Below are 15320 nucleotides of genomic sequence, written 5' to 3'. Positions count from 1 at the left end.
ATTACCAAAAAAAATGAAAGAATAAGTTACTCGATTACGGGACATATGAAAACCTTAATCCTTTTTCAAGACGTACGTAAAATTTAAGGCCAAGTTTTAATGCTCCTTCTGATCTTCTAATAGGAGGATTTTGAAAGTACTCATATAATCTATTTATATAATAAACAAAAACTTCTTATCTGGTACATTTATTAAAATATTTTTCCTATATTCCCATGGGAAAAAGAGGATTGTAATTACAAGAGAGACTCATAGTTTTCCTGTGCGTACAAAATGAGTCATTAGACTCCATTAAATGAGTGTATTTCTAGAAAAGAATTATATTTGAAACATAGTTATATATTTTAACCAATTTTAACTATAGAGTTAAGATGTAAATCTACTTATGATGTATTTCTTTCTATGCATGCCATAAAGTTTTCTTAAATATGCACCAGTACGCATGAACATTTTTAAATAAGGTAAAAATGTTTATCTATATTTTAGTTTTAGTGCAATGAGATTCACTTGGTGTCCAGACATTATAAAACTAGTGATGTTAGTTACATTGGATAGACGTGGCTTTTTTTTTTTTCCTGTTTAGAAACGTTCATATGTATTATTGCATTGAAAAAAACTTTAAAATGTCAAGTGCGCGTAGGCAAATACTTAAAAGATAGATTTTCACTTTAACCCTTAATTATATACTTCGAATCTTTGATGTGATTAATGTTGATTGGGATGGAATAGTAGATTAAAAGCTAATCAAGTAGTTGGCAAAAACAGGGGAAAAAACAAATCAAGTGATATAAATTGGGCCACTAGAGGGTAATTCTAAAATAACATATCCAATCAAATACTAATCTTTTTCTTTAAAAAAAAAAATCAATTTCCGTTTCATTAATTCTTTATGCATTAATGGGATTATGATACTATCAAAGCAAAACCGAAAAGACTCATTTATTTATTTATTTGGTTTATGCGCTTGGTATCATGACCAGCTCCTCAAATAATTACAGACTAGGCTAATCTAGATCGGGTCATGATATGACCTATATGGGTGACAACCCTACTACTTACATTGTTGTTTTCCTAAAGGATCAAAATTGTGACTTTTGATTAAGTTAAAACAATTCTTACCAGTCGATTCAAGTGGTCATCAGTGATTGAAAAAAACCTATATTAACTCTACTAATTTGCTATTCCTCCTCCCTCGTGGTTTGGCACAAAAAAATTGAAAGAAAAAGAAGAAGAATCTTTTTTTTTTTTTAAAGTCAAATTTGATTGATATTCGCTCTGGCTTTTGTTACTAAATCCTCAACCACATTTTAAAAAACATTGATGATTTCCTTTTGCTTAGCAGTGTGCAATGGGGAAAAGAAAAGATAATACTCCTCTAATCTTTAATATAAAACTTATTATATAACGTAAATTATATTATAAAATGAGTCTTATATTTAGAATTGGAGGAGTAATACATAATAGTATATAATAGTGATCAAAAGCAAAAAGCATATTGCGATTACTAATGAAAAATTAAATATATTCCAACAATGAACCCACAACCCATTTTTTATTTAGGTACTATTTATTAATTAAACATGTTTAGTCGTACATTACAAATAAATTAAGAAATAAACTATCCTAGTACTATTACTAGTCTACTGCTTGTTATAAATTAAAATTAATACCAAACATAAAATATAAAAACACCAAGACTCATTCTAGGGTTTATATTTTATAGATTTGAAAATAGTAATTAATTCATCTTTAGTAGATTGTGTATATTTTCCCAATAACTTTCTTATTTATATTTTTATACACTCCTCCCATGTCCTAAACATAGGAGCCCAGTTAGGTGTGAATTTTGGTGTGAAATCTAAGACTTTAATTTATTTTTTCTCATATTTATTTATTTTTAATTAATCTATCTAACTTATAAACTTATATACTCCTCTAGTCCTTAATATAAGACCCATTTAACTAATTTAATTAGATTAAGGAAGTTAGGTAAGTTAGTTAATTATAAAAAATGTGACACGTTTTTTCTAAAATACCAAAATCATCTTTTTTAATACCTCATCTTCCTCTTCTACTTAATTATGGTTAAGGGAGTATCCATAAGGGGAATTTAGAGAAATTAATAAATATGATAAATGGATCTTATATTTAGGATTAAAACCAACTTAACAATTAGGTCCTATATTAAGGACCGGAGGAGTATAATGTAATGTTATATGGAAATATTTAGAAAAATCAGTTCACATTTACAAAAAAATAAAGTAATTTATATTAATTTATTAATTTATTTAAATTAATAATTAAATAGCTCATATATTAATGAGTGTTACTTGTATTTTTATACACTCCTCCCATCCATGTGGGTGCTAGTTAAGTGCAAATTTTGATATTAAATATAAGACTTTAACTCTTTTTTTCTTCATGTTTATTATAAGGTACAAATTTTCTTACCATTAAAAAACTAATTTTGATCATTAAAATAGCAATATTGACTGTTAACATTTTTAACTTCAGTAAAAAATATTGATACGATTTTAAACTTTTGACACAGATATACATCCAAAAAAGCTTCTAAGTATCCAATACTTTTAAGTAAAAACTTACGCACCAAATTTGCATCTTAACTCATTAATAATTAAGTAACTCCTATATTTTTGCTGCATATGAATATATATAGACACACACATGCTAGAATGCACTATGAAACCAATGGGCGTATAATGGCCACAAAGAGAAGTGATGATAAGAGTTTTGAAGTGAGAGCCTAAATTGTGGGATTATTGTTTTGAATAATCATTGTTTTGATATCTGAAACAAACATGTTTGAGTACTGTCGATTGATGCCCATGTACAATCCTTACAATAACATTATGATTGTCGTTCATCCATTGAACCGAACCAAAAACTTAAAAGAATGAAGAGAAATAATTAATGATAAGTTGATAACCTTGGAATTCACTTATAAATTTTGTACTTTATCAAATGAAATTCTTCTCAATATGTATCTCATACAATGTACGGATATTTTGTTAAGTGAATCTAAAAAGTAAAATGAAAACAAATTTAAAGAATTAAAACTAAAATGAGATTTTGTCAAATTATCCATTGGCTAAAAATTAGAATGATTTGTTCATAGTATTAGAACTTGATTCAGGTTATTAGATCAAAGTAGCTAGTGACATAGTTTCATAAATAGTATGGCCGAGTTTTGAGCGAGTTGTCCAAATTGAATTTTACAGTCTCTGCTTCTCTTGGTGTGCCTGAAATGATGTGATTCTGAGTTAAAAAATAGCGTTATATCATATTTGTACCTTTTATACATGAATTTCAATTTATCTATGCATTAATATCTTTTTATTTGAGTATTGCTTTTTTTACAGCTATATATGAATATTTTTATATATTTTAATTAAGTTATATTATTGTAATTATGATTAGATTAATCTAGATTCAACCATTGTTGGAGAACAAGTCCTTGAACTACATGGGGAGGAATTTAACAACCGATCCAATTTTCATTTTCTCGGCTTCGGTGCTTGTCACCAAAGAATGAGCTTTAAATTTACAATGTCTTGATATTATTTTTTTTTAATATTTTTAATAATTTTTTTAGTTTTAGTAAATACTTAAATTAAATTAAACATAGTTTTAAAATGCAATTTTAATTTTAATAAAAACAAGTAATTAGCCTTTTCTAATGTCGAAGCTAAACATGCTTTCAAAATCATAAAAGTATCCCCGCTGATAGAAGTGCCCACATTTAGTGCCTGATAGTACTTCGAATAGGAGGATACCTATGTTTTAATAAAAAATAAAAAACCATACAAGCAATAGAACTTTTTGACTTAATCATAACAGAACCAGTTTCAGTACTCATCACCTTAATGAGCATTCTAAACTTATCATATCTAAATCATCCATATCTTATTTGGATATTCTAGATTTGATTTTTTATTTATTCAAAACAATTATTTTAATATGTATAGAATCTAAAATAGAGATAATATCTTAACTATCATTTTTTGTAAAAATGGTTTTTTATTTAAAAATAATTACTTAAATATTTTAAATTTAAACCATTCAAATTAAATATAAATGATCCAAGTCTAATGAGTTTAGGGTGTTTATTAAGGCTCTGTTTGGTTGGGAAAAATAGAAGGGAGGGGAGGGAAGAAATTTGTCTTTTAGTGCTCCCCTCCCCTCTCCATGCTCCTCTCCAAATTTGGGTTTTTTTTAAGGGGAGAGAAATATTATGTCTAATATTGACCAAATTATCCATACTAACTTTTCAATATTCTAAGTTTGTCTGTCTTATTAAAAATCTTTTTTTCACTTCTTTTTCTTTTTAGCCACTAATAATATTTGATAATTATAATATTATAATATATACATATCATATATATTAATATATACATATCATAATATGTGTGTATTATAATTATATATCATAGCGTGTGTATTATAATCTCAGATAACATGCATATATTAATATATACATATCATAACGTGCGTGTTATAATTATATAATATATACATATCATATATATTAATACATATATATGATATATTTATAAAATTAATGAGATAGAATATTAAATTTTTTAATCATATTTTCTAATTTTTTTAGTTTTATCATTTTTTTATCACATGTAAGTGAGGTAATTGGTTTTTTTTAAATTGATAAATTAAGAAATAATAATTTTGACATAAATATTGTAATAAAAAAATAAATTAGTCTAAATATAGAGATAAGGGTATATTTGTCAATTTATAATTACCTCCCCTCTCCTCCTCTTATGAAACAAACAAGAAATCTCTCCCCCTTCCCGTCCCCTCCAACCAAACAAAACCATGGCCTTCCTTCCTCTCCCCTCTCTTTCCTTTAATTAACCTCCCCTCTCCTTTCTTCTGTTGAACCAAACAAAGCTTAAGATACTGAGTATTGAAACCGGTTCCAATCATAACACAAAGCTTTTAACTTGAGAGCATCCATTAAGCTCACCCTCACCCTCACCCTTCCCCCAGTCGCTTACCAGCTCTGTGAGGTGCTATTTGGCCTTTGAACTCCTTTTTTTTTTTTTTTGCCAGCATTGAACTCTTCTTTTGCAGCCTTTAAACTACTCTTTCGCCCAATTTTACCTCCTTGTTAACAAGAACAAGCTAGAATTCACATTTATATGCCACTTACCTTATAATTTAATAGCATGAAAGCTTTCTTATCCGTAAAAAGCGGTAGAATTGATCACATTTATAATCGTTGCTGTCAATGACTACCTTCTAAATGAATTTTAAAAAAAAAATCACATCCACGATTTTTTACCCTGATGATCGAGTTAGAATTGAATATTGTCAAACACAAATAGGAATAGCTCTTTGAATTAAAGGCTTTTTTTTTTTTCCTCCCCTTTTTCAAAGTTAAAACTTTGTATTCAAGTGGCTGAAACTGCTTTTACCAAGAGAAATGCAATGGGTAAACGGCACCGATAGTTGATAAGCAACCAGCTAGCCAATTCGTTCACAGCCACAGTCCAAACACAACTAGAGAGTGAGTAACGTTTCGTTTATGATACTTGAAAAGACCAATCCACGCCAACCGACCCTTGCCTCTCACTGCTTGTGTTTTCTCTCTTTTCTCTGTGTAGCCCTTTCCTTTTTATCCCCTCAAAAACCTTCCCTTTTGCTGCGGCAATAATGAAAAAGTTTTAAACCCATCAGCCTCTCCCTCTCTTCCTGTCCCTTTCCTTCTTCACACATCATCACTTTCCTTTTTCTCTTCTCCCTGCCATGCCCTCTGCCTCTTCCCACGCCGCTGCTTCCCCGAGTTTTTATTTTTCTCTCTTCTGTGTTTTGCTTTTTCTCTGCCATTTTCATCTTTCTCCCTCATAATATCCCCTTATAGGCTTCACACGTATCTATTGTGTGTTGTGTTTGTGGGGAAAGCAAATATATATACCTGCTTTAGTGTCTGTATTTCCCTTTTGAAATCACTGAGGAAAATCTCTTTTGAAGTTTCTTTTGCCTCGCGAGTTTTAGGAGAAGCAGAAAAGGAAGTCAAGGTCAGTCTTTTAGCATCATCGCAATATGTTCATTGTTATGGCTTTGTGAAAAGGCAAAAAGAAAAAAAGGAAAAAAAAAAAAGGAAACCTTGTCACACTATTTTTTTGGGTTCTTCTCTCATCATCTTCACTGTTTGATTCAGTATTCTTTTTCACAGAACGCTCTCTGGTTTTCCTTCTTCATTGAAACACAAAGCATGGAAGATGAAAACCCAGATTTTTCATCCCACAAATTCCCATCCATGTCTCAGGTATGGTCTGTTTTTTACCTCTACACAGTAATGATCTTCTCCTTCCTCTTCTTCCTCGTATCGTCTTCTTTTTTTATGAATAATATTAATATTTGTGCTGTAATCAGATTGTCGAAGAGCTTAAAGAGCTATGGAGTATGGTGTTACCCATAACCGCCATGAACATGCTAGTGTTCGTTCGAGCCGTCGTGTCGGTTCTGTTTTTGGGTCGGCTGGGGAAACTGGAGCTCGCCGGAGGCGCACTGTCCATAGGGTTCACGAACATCACAGGCTACTCTGTTCTGGCGGGTCTAGCCTCAGGGCTCGAACCAGTATGTTCACAGGCCTATGGAGGCAAGAAATGGGACCTCCTTTCTCTCTCTCTTCAACGTATGGTCTTCATCCTCCTCATGGCCAGCATACCCATAAGCCTGCTCTGGTTAAACCTCGAGAACATCATGAATTTCATGGGCCAAGACAGAGAAATTACGGCAATGGCAGGGATTTACTGTTTCTACTCTCTCCCAGACCTTTTAACAAACACCTTGTTGCAACCACTAAGAGTATATCTCCGGTCGCAGCAGGTGGCGAAGCCGATGATGTTCTGTTCCCTGATCGCGGTGATATTCCACGTGCCGTTAAACTTCTGGCTGGTGCGGCGGGGGGTGGCGGGGGTGGCGACGGCGTCGGTGGTGACGAATCTGAACATGGTGGTGCTTATGGCGGCGTACGTGTTGTTGTGGAGGAAGAAGGAGAGAGGGATGAGGTGGATGTGGGGGTGGGAAGTGGTGGAGGAAGGGTGGTGGGAGCTGATAAAGGTGGCGGTTCCGAGCTGTTTAGGGATATGCTTAGAGTGGTGGTGGTACGAGATCGTGACGGTGCTGGCGGGGTACCTGCAGAATCCGACGGTGGCCGTGGCGGCGACCGGCATATTGATTCAAACCACTAGCATGATGTACACTGTCCCCATGGCTCTCGCAGGCTGCGTCTCTGCCAGGGTAATCACTCACTTTCCCAATATTATTATCATCCTATTCCTTTTTCTTTATTCTCTTTTCCTTCTTTACCAATTTATTCCCTCCCCATAAATAATATAAGAATGAATTAATTAGTTACGTGAAATGGAAGCTGACTCCACCCGTATTTAAACCTTCTTGATGGGGGAAAAAAATCATCTTGTATTAACTATATCCAACAATGCTCGTATTTAACTCTTATAATATACCATAAGAGTGAGAGGAAGTTCTCTTATTCAGGGAGAGTTTTCATTTTAATAGATTATGAGACATATCCGACAATGCTTGAATTTAACTCGATAATATACCATAAGAGTGAGAGGAAGTTCTCTTATTCACAGAGAGTTTTCATGTTAATAGATTATGAGACATATCCGACAATGCTCAAATTTAGCTCGATAATATACTATAGGAGTGAGAGGAAGTTCTCTTATTCATGGAGAGTTTTCATGTTAATAGATTACGAGACATATCTAACAATGCTTGAATTTAACTCGATAATATACTACAAGAGTGAGAGGAAGTTCTCTTATTCATGGAGAGTTTTCATGTTAATAGATTACGAGACATATCTAACAATGCTTGAATTTAACTCGATAATATACTACAAGAGTGAGAGGAAGTTCTCTTATTCATGGAGAGTTTTCATGTTAATAGATTACGAGACATATCTAACAATGCTTGAATTTAACTCGATAATATACTACAAGAGTGAGAGGAAGTTCTCTTATTCATGGAGAGTTTTCATGTTAATAGATTACGAGACATATCTAACAATGCTTGAATTTAACTCGATAATATACTACAAGAGTGAGAGGAAGTTCTCTTATTCATGGAGAGTTTTCATGTTAATAGATTACGAGACATATCTAACAATGCTTGAATTTAACTCGATAATATACTACAAGAGTGAGAGGAAGTTCTCTTATTCATGGAGAGTTTTCATGTTAATAGATTACGAGACATATCTAACAATGCTTGAATTTAACTCGATAATATACTACAAGAGTGAGAGGAAGTTCTCTTATTCATGGAGAGTTTTTATGTTAATGGATTATGAAACATATCTGACAATGTTCGAATTTGACTCGATAATATATTATGAGAGTGAGTGAGAACCTATGATCGAGCTTTCATGTTAATAGATTATAAGAGATATCTTTTATTCATGCATTGGTAGGTAGCATGCATGTAATGGGGAATTGAATGATTGGATAAGAGATCAATTTGTACAAAATGGAGGGAGCATTCATGAATAAAACAATGTATCTGCCTTACTTTTTTTTTTTTTTTCCTCCCTAAATTCATATAATATGTGTTCAGTGTGAAAATATACAATGCACGTGTTGCAACTTGTGTGTTCTGTGCTTGCAGATGAGATCAACTTTATCTAATGTAATTTAAATAAATAAATAATAATAAAAAATTATTTAGCTTCTATAATTTTGTTTATACACTTAGAGAAGGAGATATGCAGGTGTGGCTCTACATTATGTAAACGATATTTCTCTCATAAGTAGGAGGTTGTTCTAGTCCTGGTGAGTCACCGGGACCTGAATCACTTGAACTTTTGATTGCCTGAAAGGTAGGAGGTCGTAGGTTTGATCACGTCTGCAGATTTAAGTGGTTAGTGTCTGTGCTTCTAAATTTTTAAAGAATTGCGCTATGGGCTATTTAGAGTTTATATTCTTAAGATAATGTTGATAATTGTCTAACCTTAGTGGACTAAGTTGAATCTTTTGGGATGACATTAAATTTTTGTCGTCTGAGTATGTTGGAGGATATTTTGCATTCAATTTGAACTCTCAGATTTAAGAGATTAGGTTCAATGAAGATGACACTGATGCACGTGTTTCTATTTTAAGTTCTGATTTTATCTGTCACCTGTGACTGATTTTATTTTATTTTATTTTGGATTTAGAACTTCAAAGTTGAAATTTTTCTTAAAAAAGAATTAAGTTTGTATTTTGAAATATTTTTTGAACAGGTTCTTAAAATGTAATTTTTGCCCTATTTTTGACCCGTGACACAACTTTTAAACGCTCTTGTTAATCACAGGCCTAAAACCAGAATAGGATAAAACTTTGAAAGTGACTTGTGATTGTGTGGCAAGCTAATTGTGGCTTAACAAATCTCACTGATTTGGATAAATGAACATGTCCCTTTGTAATTGTTTTGATTGGTTTGATTTAAGATTGTAATGTTACGTGTGGAAATTTATTAACTCTGTTTTGGCCCAGAAAACCTACTGCTTTTATCTTCTCAGTCCTTGTTCTTGGGCTAAAACGCCAAATTTTATTTTGGTTTTTAATTGCTGAGGTTTGAATTTGTTATGTGATTGCGTCAAGTACAGGGACCCGGTTGGGTCACACCTGTAACGTGACTCCACAGAAGTACCACAAATTGATCACACTTTAGCATTATGCCTAAGCCCATCAATTCTGCCAAATCCTTGATTCATCATATTGGTAGAGCAGCCCACTAGGCCCGTGGGCCCCATTGCCATATTTGATATCATATTTCCATTTTCATCATAGAAAGCAAATTAAAGTTTTGATTTTGCACTCCTGTAGGTGGGGAATGAGCTTGGAGCTGGTAAGCCCTACAAGGCCAAGCTTGCAGCTATGGTTGCTTTGGGATGTGCATTTGTGATGGGCTTTATAAACGTGACGTGGACGGTGATTCTTAGGAAGATATGGGCCGGGTTTTTCACCAAAGACGAGTTCGTCAAAGCCCTAGTTGCCTCGGTGATGCCAATTATGGGTCTCTGTGAGCTTGGAAATTGCCCACAAACAACGGGTTGTGGCATTCTCCGTGGCACTGCCCGGCCCGTCATTGGGGCCCACATCAACCTCGGCTCATTCTACTTTGTGGGTACCCCTGTGGCTGTGGGCTTGGCCTTTTGGTTCAACATCGGGTTTAGCGGGCTTTGGATTGGGCTCTTGTCCGCCCAAGTGGCATGCGCGGTGTCGATTTTGTATGTTGTCCTAGCACGTACGGATTGGGAAGGTGAGGCACTAAGGGCCGAGAAGCTCACTGAGGCCAAGATAAGTAGCTGCAACGGGCTCGACCCAGGGCTCGAGCTTAAAGCTAAAGATGTGAGTGATGAGAAAGATGGAGAAACCAAGCAGTTTTTGGTGAAAGGGAATGGGAATAAAGAAGAGGTGTGTTAGGAGAGAAGGGTTGGTTTCTTTCTCTAGTTAGTTTGATTGATGTTGTTGATGGGGAATGAAGTGGGGGTGTGTTTGGCTGGTAGGAAAGTGCCAGAATTCTGTGTAAAAAGTGTTGAATCTTTACTTGCTATTACATAGTATTGGAGATGGCCCAAAATTTTGGTTGGTAAAAGTGGCTTTTGCATGTTGGGACATGTGAGGGAAAGCATATCAGGTTTGTGAGGGGAATGTGGGTCTCTGGTCAAATTTGCCAAATATTGATAAGTGCTTCAGAGATCTCACAAATGCAGCATTGTGTTTCAAAGCTGTCACTGCACCTAAACCAGTGCATTTCTTTTACATTGCCTTGTCTTTTTGCCCTTTTGTGTTTGCACGGCACATGGTTTGATTTTGTTTTACTTCTCATAAAAATAGAAGATAATAATTCTTAAAACCACATATTATATTTCAAAAATAAATTTTTCAGCGTTTATTTTGTTGCAATGAGAATTACATTTTTCAAAGTAATTTTCTACATCCAAATCAATTCCCTAACTACATTTTAGTCGTAAACTTGGATTGTATATGTTTTATTTTGTCATGACTCACGTACTTATTATTTTTTTTACAAAAGATTTGAACTTACAACCTGTTTTAAAGGAGGCATTGGGTGTCATTTGATTGTTGTAGAAGGAAAAATTGATGAAAATGTAAATGTTATCTCTCATAACCATTAAAAGCTTTCTTTCTATTTGAGTTACTTTGTTTTATAAGCAAAGGAATATGATGTCATTAGATTTTTCTCTCTTCTCACCTCTTTAAAAATTTAAATCACTTTATTATTTAATTTTTGAGCTATTTCACAATTTGCGTATGTCATCTTTATATAAGAGTATGTTAATCTTTTCTGTATCGTTTTCAAAATGTCCTCAAAGGAGCCATTTACTTTTCAAAACACAATAAAAATACATCTTACTCTTTTCTTTCTTCAAATGATTGCTTCATATGCCAAGCAAATCTTGAGCGTTTAATTTGTAGGGAGCTGTGTTTTGGACTGTGTAAACCTTGAGACATTACCCCTCATATCAATTCTTAAAAGATGGGGGGAAAATTGGGAAACCCCACATGGAATGCAGGAAGAGAGGGGGAGGGATAGGACCCACACAAGCAATGAAAGGGTTGAAATGGTTGGGTGATAAGGAGACAAAATGCCTAATAAGGGGCTTTGTATAAGAGGTGTAAGAGAGAGAGAACTATTTTATAAGATTTCAAATCTTCCCTTTCTGCAAATACATTTCACTTTCTTTCACTTTTGGTATTTTTGGATGTTTGTAAACTCATTAAACTGGATTGATAAAACTAATTAACTTTTAGATTTAAACAATTGTTTCAGGCCTTGACATTTTTTAGGGTTTTGGAGTTGTTTATTACTACTTGTTCTTAATCTAAAAGTTAACTACAAATTGAATCTGATCTTGAATACAAGACCTTAATTTATGTTGTCTCTTATATTTATCATTTTTTTCCAAATAAATTTGTTTAACTTATAAATTGGTATACAATCTAATGTTGCATAAGGGTATTTTAAGGAGATCAAGTCACCTTTGTTATAATTAATTTATCTTGTTTTTTTAATCTACCCAAATTAATTAAATAACTCTCATATTAAGTATCGAAATTATAATTTTTCTCCAACCAAAGAACAAACATAACAAACAAAATTATGCATGATTATTTTTTTACTATTTATATTAAAAAATAATTACAGCACAATATCTATTAGCTCATTCAGAATATATCAATCTTATCCTCCCTTTTTGAGTTCAAAACGTATTTTGTCCTCTTAAAAACACTAAATATATGATGAACGAACCCATGACCTTTCACAACAAAAGGTGGGACATATTCCATTAATCATAAGATCATTCACTAAATACCAAATATTGGATAACAAGTTTTAGGTTTATAAGTGAATTAAAAATCTTAAGGTTACAATCACAAAGTATAATATTGGCCCACAAACAGTTTGTACTTTGTAGGTATAATTAATTAATTAATTAATAATGGGGCTCCTAAGCTTGGTCAACTCGGTGAACTCAATGTTGACTAGTTATTTTGGACTTTGCTGAGCAAGACCAAAAGCCAAAAAATGATCAGATTAAGCCTAATTCAACTAGGTCAAAAGACCCTAGGCCGAGGTGATGCAAAAATAATTTAAAAATTATTTTTAGTATTTATTATATAAAAAATAATGCATAATTGTGAGTTTGAAGAGTGTTACTTTTGATTCCACTAATTTTTTTAAGGAAATACATTTGGGATCTGGTGAAATATAGTTGTGATTAGTAAATCCAATTAATTCTTATTTTTAAGATAAAAAAATAGTTATTTAATTACTAAACCAACCTTAGCTTGGTGCTGGCTTGGCCTGGACATCCAATTTATGCCTTTGATTACTAATTAATACTATTGTAAATTCTGTAAAGGTAAGGAGCAGACGCACAAATAGACACTCCTCCGGTTCTTAATATAAGACCTATTTAAATAATTTGATTATATTAAAAAAAATTAGATAAGTTAGTTAATTATAAAAAATATGATATGTTTTTCCCAAAATACCATAATTATCTTCCTTAACATTCCCACTCCCTCTTCTACTTGATTATAGTTGAGGGAATATCTATAAGGGTAATTTAGAAAAAATTGATAAATATGATAAATATGTCTTATATTTAGGACCAAAATCAACTCAACAATTAGGTCTTATATTAAGTACAAGAGGAGTAGTAAAAATTTGGAAAAACTAGGAACAAATATCCTATTAAAGATTTTATTAGTGATTATGACCTAAATCACAATATCATACTACCTCTGGTACTTATTATAAAACCTAGTTGACTAATTTGGGGAGATTAAAGAAATTAATTAAGCTAGTTATTTGTTATAAATAGGTGTTGTCTTTCCTAAAATATCCTTGTTAATCATGTGTATTATTTAGAGCTAGCATTTCATGAAACCTTTCATATATGTAACCACTTTAAGGACTACTTTGAAAAAAAATCAATAAATATGAAAAACAAAGTGAATTGGGATCTTATATTTAAAACCAAATTAAAAGTTAAACAAACTCTTATAATAAGAAACAGAGGTAGTATGTGTGTACAAAATTTATAGAGTAGCAATACTTCTATCTTGTCTTTTTTGCTAATAAAATTTTCAACAGGAAATTTTTCCTACTTTTATTTCCATTTGTATGAAACATGTTTGTACAAATATGGCTCCACACAGACACGAGGCAGAGATACACTGCAGCACAACTGCACAGGTGGGCTGGTGGCTTTTTTTGTCATGATTATCAAAATCCACCTCCAAGAAAGCAGATTTGTGGGGAGGCTCCAACGTGTACGGGGGCATGGAAGCCTCGTTACCACAAGACAAGCTATGTTGTCATTTTCCATCTTCCCAGACATGCTCTCTCAAAAGCACAGTGCAATCGTTTGTTGGCACCAGTTAGTTGATTCTGCCTCAACCTTTCTTCTTCAAAAACATAAAAGAGCAATGTCATGGTGATGCAGTTTTCAGACTTTGTTTGAGACTAGTCCTTTTTCAAAGGTATCTTCTTTTGCTTTAATGAAATGCTCTTTAAAAAACTAAGCCCACTTTGCAATAAAAAGATTAGGGCAACACCATACAAAAAAAGGACAAACAGAACAAGAAAGCCCCATAGACGATAACGTGGCATTCATCTATCCAAACCAATTAGCCAACTCCAAGTCCCTTTTTTATGCATATCACAAAAATAAACATCGCTATCTTGCACAGGTCTAACAAGTCAATTTGTATATTTGTTAGCTTCTCTATAAATCTAGTCCAGAATTATATTCCAATAATCTCATGTTAGGACATTTTCGTTGTCCTCCTCCACCACCCTCAAACCCTTTTTTTTTTTTTTTTTTTAAATTAGAGGATTCGGTACCATCAGCCTAAAGTTATAAGTGGGTCAAACCCGTGACCTTCCTTTTTCAAAAGAGTCTTCATGCTACAAAACTACAGGAGATAGGCATATGGTCTCAAACTTTGGTGCAAGACTTTTGAGCAGGGCTCCCTATGCCATGGCACGGATATCATTTGCCGCTATAGAAAATGCTTGGGCATGCATCAGGGAAAAAAACTGTTTGGGCGATTATAAAGATGCAAGACTGACTATAGATGCATAAATACAAAGGGAAAAATGTCTATTCCTCTTAAAGGGTAAAGTTCCATAAGGATTCAATCTTGGTAGAACATTAAGTACAATAGAGCCGTGCCACCTACGTAGTTGACTTTACTTAGTAGAACTTGTTGCTGTTGTGGTAGAATATTAAGCACTATTAATATTGCTCAGGCACAAGAATACACAACAGAATTGTCCTCAAAGTACAAGAGGGTAGATAAGGTCACAAATTCAATCACCTCTGATAGCACATCGTGCTACCCAAGCTAAGAATATGCCCCAAACCAACCCCCACCCAAAAAAAAAAAAAAAGAATCCTACAGGCTTGTCAGGGTTAGAGTAGAGCACACTGGTCAAGAAAATTATATAGAAGTAGCAATAAATCCCACCGATAAGATCTTTATATTGACAGCTGAATTTAAACTCATACTGTTATGGGGTATGGACCAATTTTTTACCAAGCGAACCAACTTTTATTTGCAAAATTAACGATGCCCTCTATTTGCAGGAACATGGAATCCGAGTTTCCACCAACATATAATTAGGGCTAAAAATAAAACCTCAGATGGATGGTTGACGATAAACTTGGGAACCAGTTAACCAGCCACTTGTAGCAGGCTCCCAGTGTTATTTTAACTCCACATCAATTTTTC

The 15320-nt window shown here is 33.2% G+C and overlaps 1 protein-coding gene across 2 annotated transcripts; it reads left to right on the top strand.

Annotated features, from left to right (window-relative positions):
• The first annotated feature begins 5737 nt into the window (after positions 1-5737).
• Positions 5738-10797, top strand: LOC114760700 (protein DETOXIFICATION 54). Of its 2 annotated transcripts, none has more exons than XM_028949984.1 (4): positions 5738-6056; positions 6215-6307; positions 6415-7284; positions 9876-10797. In XM_028949984.1, exons 2-4 carry the CDS (start codon positions 6254-6256, stop codon positions 10473-10475), a joined length of 1524 nt encoding a protein of 507 aa, XP_028805817.1. In that variant the 5' UTR covers positions 5738-6056; positions 6215-6253; the 3' UTR covers positions 10476-10797. The 2 variants fall into 2 exon arrangements, with proteins under 2 accessions (XP_028805817.1, XP_028805818.1); XM_028949985.1 differs by having other exon boundaries at positions 6200-6307.
• The last annotated feature ends 4523 nt before the right edge of the window (positions 10798-15320 follow it).

The sequence above is a fragment of the Neltuma alba genome, unplaced genomic scaffold, assembly GCF_004799145.2.
Source record: "Neltuma alba isolate B1F8T4 unplaced genomic scaffold, ASM479914v2 tig00011013_pilon, whole genome shotgun sequence".
Classification (NCBI taxonomy): domain Eukaryota; kingdom Viridiplantae; phylum Streptophyta; class Magnoliopsida; order Fabales; family Fabaceae; genus Neltuma; species Neltuma alba.
Note: the sequence above shows the minus strand (reverse complement) of the source record. Positions and strands in the feature narration are given on the sequence as shown.

Coding starts and splice junctions, on each gene's coding strand:
- LOC114760700 (XM_028949984.1), top strand. CDS start 6,254: ATGGAAGATGAAAACCCAGATTTTTCATCCCACAAATTCCCATCCATG. Junction 6,308..6,414: donor AATTCCCATCCATGTCTCAG/GTATGGTCTGTT, acceptor TGCTGTAATCAG/ATTGTCGAAGAGCTTAAAGA. Junction 7,285..9,875: donor CAGGCTGCGTCTCTGCCAGG/GTAATCACTCAC, acceptor GCACTCCTGTAG/GTGGGGAATGAGCTTGGAGC.